The following is a 7971-nucleotide window of genomic DNA, read 5'->3' as shown; positions in this document are numbered from 1 at the left end:
TATTCATGAGTGAGCCACGAAATAATTTAAGAAATGAATTTAACTAAATTAACAATGTGTTGGAAAAGAGCGCCTACATTGATTAATAAATTAAATTCATTAAAAAATTTTTTTTAAATAAATATCGCGCTGCCGCCGCTGACAATTTAGTAGGCAGCCGCGAAATCGGCGTGCTGCCGAACGCCAATGAAAAAATTAAAAAATACCGCAGTCATCAATTGTGTCATTGGCGCACAGGTCTAGATGGAACATAAAACTTTTTAAAATTCGGGCTCGGGTTGGAAAAAATCACTTTGCAGGGCTCTAATAATCAACGCCTTGTATAAAATTGTTTCCTAAGTGTGAATAAAAAATAATGTATTGCATTATTAAATAAATCAATGTTTCTGATATTATAACAGAATATTTTAAATCAAATTTCATTGGCACTTCATTTAAAAATGATAATATAAAAAAAACCTTATCTTGTTATAACCGTATATGAAAATTGATAATTTAAATTTTTTTTAATTAGTTCAATATCGCAGATTTAGATTCCACAAACGTTAGCATTTTATAATGTTGTTAAATGGCTAGTTTCGAGCCAATTTTTAAAAAAGGCTAACGCAATATTTTAGCCAGAAAAATATTGCCTAAGGCTCGATATTTTGCTAATAGATGTACAAATATTTGTTCCTTCTACAAACAAAATCTCAGGTTTGCGAATTAGCCGTTTATAAAAATCGGCTCAAAACGAGCCGTTTAACAACACTAGCATTTTGATAAGACAATGTTATGTTTTCTTATACTCGTCATTGTTTAAGAGGATTTTGCGGGCATCTTGTGTTGCTAAGTTTAATGTATGACAGAAATATCTTCGGTGCCTGGGAGGGTAGTCAAAGTAATTTATATCATAATTAGCCCAGAAGAAGATATTATATCTTCTATTAAGATGTATTCAATGTCTGAATAATTACTTCCCTCCACTAACGAAGATGCTAAATATTCTAAGAAAAAAATAATCTAAAAAATTAATTAGGCATAACGAAATGCTTTTGAAAAATTTGTTATGTAGATATTTTTATTTTGAATGTGATGCTTCTTAAAAAATATCGATGACAGACTAAAATATCTAAATGCCTCCAAATTAGCCACATCAATCCAATGCATTGTAACATCATTATATGAGATATTATTAATATAAAATATAAATAATCAATTTAAATTAAATGCTGTCTAGCAATCAGATCTTGTGCATACAAAATTGGGCTATAATTTTTCTCCAAAAATATCTTTCATTTGAACAACATATTTAGATATTCTTGAAGTTAATTGTCTACCTTATTTTCATAGCAGTATTTATTAGATTAATAAAATCTTCATCATCATAGGTTAAATATGGATGATTTCCATTTATTATTTATTAATCTGTGAATCTAATTTATACTTGATGATACTTTTAAAATTTGTTTTCCCATTAAAGTCAATTTTAGTTTGCTTTAATTTATTTGTTGTGAATGAATAATTTTTCTTATTATGTATGGTTTCCTTAATTTTTTTAATGAATCATTATCTCTAAAAAAATATATTTTTTAATGATTGATTATCTCTAAAAAATATTTTTTAAGAATATTAATTATGCATAAGATTATGGTTTTATTTAATAAATAATTATATACAATATTAAGTAAAACAAAAATCTTGTTGGCTGTGCCGATATTAAATATCGGGTCGGATCGACATCGATATTTAGCGTTTCCCAAAGATATCGGATCGGGCCGATACTAGTAAAAACCCGATTTGATCTTTATACTTTTTTATTTATTTTATGTTATGTATATTTATTTTACATTAATAACATTTTCTGAATAATTTTTTTTTAAAACAATGCAAATGCAACACCCCTTAAATTTATTTATTTTTTAAAAAAAAATAGATTTATAGTATTTTAAAAGTTTTTATAAAAATAGAAAGGAACACCCAAAGTTTTATTTATTTTAAATCTTTTTAAATAATAAGGCCAATTTTATTATTTATAATTTAAATAAAGATAAAATTTTCAAAACTTGGTCAAAGCAAGTCCATTATCCTTGTCAGAGGTCTGCATTGGGCGGGGTTTCGGCCCGCCCGCCCATCTAAGTCGGTGGGTAAAAAATTTTTCAAGAATGGGCAGGCGGGCGGGTTAAAAAAATTTGAAACTAAGGGCGGGCTGGGCGGGCGAGTTAAGGAATTTAAACAATGGGGAGGGGGGCGGGTTAAGGAAATTTAAAATTTTTGTTCAAAAACAAACTAAAAAAAATAATTGTTTAAATGATCTATAACAGTATTTCTTTTTTTATTGTAACAATCGTTTTTTTTATAAGTGAAGAACATTTACCTAACTATATTATATAATAAACACAACAATAAAACTTTTTTCTTAGAATAAAACATTTTTGTCTATTAAAAATTTCCTTTTATGGGAATGTAATAAAACTTTTCTAGTGCTTCTTCCGAACGCGGATTTTACATTGCTGGAAGATTTTTAGAACAAAGAAGAACTTGTTTGAATCCAGAAAATGTCGATTCATTATTATTTTTGCATTATAATTACCAGAGTTGTTAAAAGATACTTTTTAAATGGATCTAGATACAGATACAACGTCTAAAATAATATCTAGATACAGATTATTTAATCAAAAATCTATCTAGATACAGATACGACATTTTAATATCTAGATACAGGATCTAGATACTTGTATCTAGATCCTTTAACAACTCTGATAATTACATATAATATTAATTTTACATTTATATTTTTTTCATAAATATTCAATTTGATCAAATAAATTGTCCATAATTTACATTGATTATTTTTATACTTATATTAATTTCCTAAATTATAAACTTTTTGTAGAGGTGTAAAGCTGAAATATTTTTATTAGATGCTTAAAAAATGAAAGAATGACCATATTAAATTTTAATAGCGGGCTTGGGTTAACAATTTTTTATAAATAATGGGCGGGAGGGTAAAAAATTTTAGATTAATAAGCGGGCGGGTAAGGAATTTTAGGCATATGGGTGGGGCAGGTGGGTATATATTTTTTTTAAAACTATGGGTGGGCTGGGCAGGAGGGTTAATTTTTTTTTAAAACATTGGATGGGCGGGCTTTTGATCCAAAAACCCGCCCAATGCAGACCTCTAGTCTGCAAGGCCTGGCCTATTAAATTTTTTGTCTGGCCCAACCCAATTTTTTTTAAAAAAATTGCCCAATGCTAGCTCAAAATTATAAAAAATTTGCCGGTATCTGGCCCAGATTTTTTTTAAAAATATTGCCCATAGCCCAAAATTTAGAAAATATTGCTAGAATACCCTAGGCCTAGCTTAAAAATTTTAAAATCAGACCTTCCTGGATCGCTAAAAATTAACTAAAAGTAGATATTAGCCAAAATAATATTATGCAAGCCTCAACATTTGGTAATAAATGTCCAAACCTTTCTGCCATATATGAGTAAAAGTCCAGGCTTGCATAATATTTTTTGGCTAGAATATTTAGTCAGTTAAAAACCAAAACAAAATATTTCAAAAATAAAGATAAATCAGAAAATTTATAAAATCATTATATTTTGGATTAAAATTGACAATTAAGAAATGATATACCATAGGTGTGACTTAGTTTAAAAAAAACTAAATATTAAAAATGACACCCATTTTTCTTTATAAAAAATATATATTATATAAACCTTTATTAAATATGGATAAGGAAATATTCAATTAAAACCTATATTAAATTCACTAATTATATGAAAAGTTCACAATACATGAGTTTATAATCTTTTACAAGCTTTTCTTTTGATACAATTGAGTTTTTGTTTGAATTTTTCAAATATGCCTTTTCTCTCCATTATATTTTGGGCATCAGGTATAAATGTCTGAAATTCTTTATCACATGAAAATGGTTGAATATCAACAGCAAATTGTTCAAGTGATGGTAAATTTTGAAAAATTACATTATTATGTACAATACTATTTAATAATCTTTTTTCACTTGCTATAATAGGTGTCCCTTTAAAATATTTATTTTTAGTTTTAATATCAGTATGATCCAATTTATTATTCGTTGACATTTCTTGCATAGAAATATTGATACTATTATCTAAAGGTGAATAATTTTTATGCTCTATCTTTGTTGTATCTATGTCAATTATAGTTTCTGGATCTATATTAACAAATCTGCTTTCATTGTCAACTTGAGAATAAATGGAAACATTATCAATTTTTTTTCCCTCATCTCCAATATCAACATTGTGGATAGATGGATGCTCAAACTTTTCAAGCCAATTTAATTTAGAATGGTGGAATTGCATGGGTATTGAATTAAATTTTTTGTATTCATCAATAGATTTGCTATTCAGGGAAACATTAAACCCTTCATAATTAATGATTTTATTTAAGTCAAAAGATTTGATTGAGATAGTGTCATCATATTTGAAATTTTCTTTAGAATTCTTATATTTTTATTAAAAATTGATAAATATAATAAACATATATTTCAAAATGATAGGCTATATTTCCTAAAATTTAAAAAAAATATATATCTCTAATTGTTGATATAAAACATATCTATTTTTTATAAAAATTACATTTCGCAGTATAATTCCTGAAGTCTCCTTCTTTGCATCAATTAAATGGCCAGGAGGGTAACCTAAAGTTCTCATAACATATATATAGGGAGGTAATTCATATTTATGCAATCCAAGTGCTTTTCTCAATGAACTTGTGATTAAACCTGGTTTGTATTTTGTGTATCTTGGTTCAATATCAATGTGATATCTGCTGGTCATATTTTTATTAATGGATTTGGCCATAAATTCAGTTTTATTTTTTGCAATTTTTTTAAAATCTAATTTTTGAAGACAAGTAGATAGTACATGAGGCCCTTCACAATTAAAGCACTTAGGACCAATTCGTGAATTATGAGCTTTAACAGTTAAATCTTCTGCTAAGCCTCCTAAGGGATTATAATATATATATTCAAAATCTGGTAAATCCCAATTTTGACTTTGTGCATCTTTAAAATTATATAATGCATCCCCCATAATGTCTATTGAAAAATTATCAAAAAATTTTATATTTCCAATAATATTGTGATTTCCAACTGAATGATTTTTTAAACTTTCAAGATTTATAAAATTATTGGGAATTTTGAATGATTGTGTATTTTTCAAAGTAATTGGATTGGCAAGAATTTTAGATTTTTCAATCATAAAATGTTCAATTTCTTTACGACATTTTTGAGTATATGTATTATTGTAAATATAAACATGAGCAAAGGGAATATCGTGTGTTAATGATGACATAGAAAAATGATTAAATAAAATTTTAAGACGGTTATTCTCTTCCTTTAACGTAGTATTTTCTATCAATAGAGCTAAATATATATAGAATAAGATGAAATAATAAAATGTATACCATACCGTTTCGATCAATTTGAATTTCACTCATATTAATTGTCAGAAATAGAAATAAAAAATATTGATGTGTGAAGAATAACGACATGGCATATTTTTTATTAATTGTACAATGCGTATTTTGGGCGTCATTCAAATTTTAACATGAGTGTTCGTTTGAATCTTGTGGTGTTTATCAAATAGTATTTATTTATATAAAAATATATTATATGTATAAAATAAGAAAATATATATCCATATATACTTTTACAAAATAGTTTGACTATTTAATCAATTACAATAAATTGTAACATAAAACCAAATTAACAAAATACAATTTTTATTTATATTAACATTAAAGTTCTCCCCATTGCAAAATAATTTCATCATAATAATGTAATGAGGGTTTCGAAACTCTTTTTTTAGGAGTTGTTTTTCCCTTATGTTCTGCATTGTCCAAATCTTCAGTCATTGTTATGGGTATTTACTAGCTTATACATGAGCATTCCTCAGTTGGTCATGCTTGTTTTTAACAATATCCTCAGATACCCTCATATTCAACATCATGCAATATCGCACTTTTCCGTTGAACCACTGTCCCTTCATGTCATCCCGCAGTCCTTTCGTTTTCTACCCAAACCTTAAGATTATCTTCAAATTCATGGGACTTATTGTTCCTATCTTTATAATATTTTTGTTTTCATAACGCGTTTTTAATCCTTTCCCTCGCATATAATTTTCCCCCTAACCCTATCAATAGTAATATTCTTCAAAGAATAAAATCCCTCAATGCTGCTTCTCTTACAGAAACCATTAAGTTGAACCAATTAGAACATAAGATTTTATAACGCATTGGAATTATAACCAAAGAGATATCTCTATTCCAGCCAAAAATTAAATTTTTCTCATATGTTAAAAAATTACCAAATAATGTGTATCACATAATTACTAAAGATTTTACATACCATGTCCACGTTAAATTGGGAATGTGCAATTGTACAAAGGTTTCAAAAGTTGCACCATGCCAACAGATTAATATATTTGATAAATATTTTTATTTAGGCATATATCATGAAAGAATTCAAAGAAAACTTTGTAAATGCACCCCCCCCCCCCATTACTACACAAGACAGTTATAGCCCTTTCCTTTTAGCTTTAGGCGAATGTTGCGCGAGTCCCTCATTTTACCTACCCTTGAAAAATATTAAAAATGATTTTAAACTTCCTTATTTAATTGAAAACAATCTTAACAATGAAAATTCGAATAGTTTCTAAGAAATTTTAACATTTTCTTATATAATGATAATAATATAGTTACTGAAGTATAATTAATGACATCATAGAGGGTGCTGAAGATTTATCCAAGGATATATACAATAAAATGATTTTAAAAAATTTAAAAAATCCCCAACTCAATTTCATGTCATATTATTATTTAAAATTATTTATTTTTAAAAATTATTTTGTTTAATATTTATCAAATTTATAAATAGTCGCCTGATTTTATATATCACGTGTAGAACTCGTGATCTCTTTGTCCTGAAAAAGTATAAAAGTGTTTATATATTTTATGACTTTTATAAGTTTTATTTTTTAAAATATATTTAATCAATAAAATATGGAGTTGAAATTTTATTAATTTTAGTTTTAAAGTTGTGTTGGTTAATTATGTGAGTTATAAAATGGCGTTGTACTACTGGTAGAGTTTTTTATAGTATATTTTCACAATAACGGTGGTTTTTTATAGTGTATAATTATGATATTTCAGTATTATTTTTTAAATAAAAAATTTATCGAAAGGGAAGAAAGATCCATGTTCAACCTACATCCTTGGCTAGAAAAGAAAGAATAAAACAAAAATATGATATTAGCTCTTTTATATAATTTGCATAACAATTTTTTTATAATATTTTTGGCAAATCTTTTTATAGATTTTTATCTTTATTTGTATATACATTATATTTTTTTTATACATTTTATATTGTTGAACAAATTAAATTAATTATATTATATAATATATTTTTTCTATAACAATATATACTGCAAATTAGTTTGTGTACACATATTATATTGAGGTTAGTGCTTAAGATTTTCTGATGATTGAATTGAAAGTTTAAGGGTACTTGTTGGTTGCTAGTTTAAAATCATTTTCTATTTAAAATAATGAGCCTAAATTAAAATTATAAAGAATGGAAATGCAGTAAAAATATTTTATTGATTTACTTTAAAAAACATGTGCATTATATATCAGATTATTTTAAGATGCTTACTTTAATTTTGTGTTAACTTTTTTGATTTAATATTGCATTTAATGTATATAAGTGTAAAATAAATATCTGGCAAAATTATTTTAATCATACAGTTAAAAAATTATGAGAGGAATGAGCAAATAAGTCAATTTTGTCTGACTAAATTCCCGACGCATCCACCACGTGATTGGTTCCACTCCCTGTCATTCCGGCATTTAATTATCTCTTCCGGGGCACACACCTGTGGACAATCTCTCCGAAAGTGCCCCTCTAAACGCTGGCCTCCATACTCGGTGGCGACACCTTGTTTACG

General features: G+C 26.6%; 1 protein-coding gene across 1 annotated transcript; it reads right to left on the bottom strand.

The window, feature by feature from the left end:
- Positions 1 to 3709: 3709 nt before the first annotated feature.
- On the bottom strand, positions 3710 to 5464 carry LOC135928698 (zinc finger CCHC domain-containing protein 8-like). The gene is made up of 3 exons (XM_065465155.1): positions 5437 to 5464; positions 4603 to 5390; positions 3710 to 4467 (listed from the first exon to the last, which is right to left on the bottom strand). The coding sequence occupies exons 1-3, from the start codon at positions 5462 to 5464 to the stop codon at positions 3787 to 3789; spliced, it is 1497 nt and encodes a 498-aa protein (XP_065321227.1). The 3' UTR covers positions 3710 to 3786.
- Between the last annotated feature and the right edge of the window lie 2507 nt (positions 5465 to 7971).

The sequence above is a fragment of the Gordionus sp. m RMFG-2023 genome, chromosome 4 (assembly GCF_954871325.1).
Source record: "Gordionus sp. m RMFG-2023 chromosome 4, tfGorSpeb1-WG-v2, whole genome shotgun sequence".
Lineage (NCBI taxonomy): Eukaryota > Metazoa > Nematomorpha > Gordioida > Chordodea > Parachordodidae > Gordionus > Gordionus sp. m RMFG-2023.
The sequence above is the reverse complement of the archived record's forward strand: the minus strand, read 5'-3'. Positions and strand labels throughout refer to the sequence as shown.

Coding starts and splice junctions, on each gene's coding strand:
- LOC135928698 (XM_065465155.1), bottom strand. CDS start 5,464: ATGAGTGAAATTCAAATTGATCGAAACG. Junction 5,391..5,436: donor AATTCAAATTGATCGAAACG/GTATGGTATACA, acceptor ATATATATTTAG/CTCTATTGATAGAAAATACT. Junction 4,468..4,602: donor CAGGAATTATACTGCGAAAT/GTAATTTTTATA, acceptor TAAAAATATAAG/AATTCTAAAGAAAATTTCAA.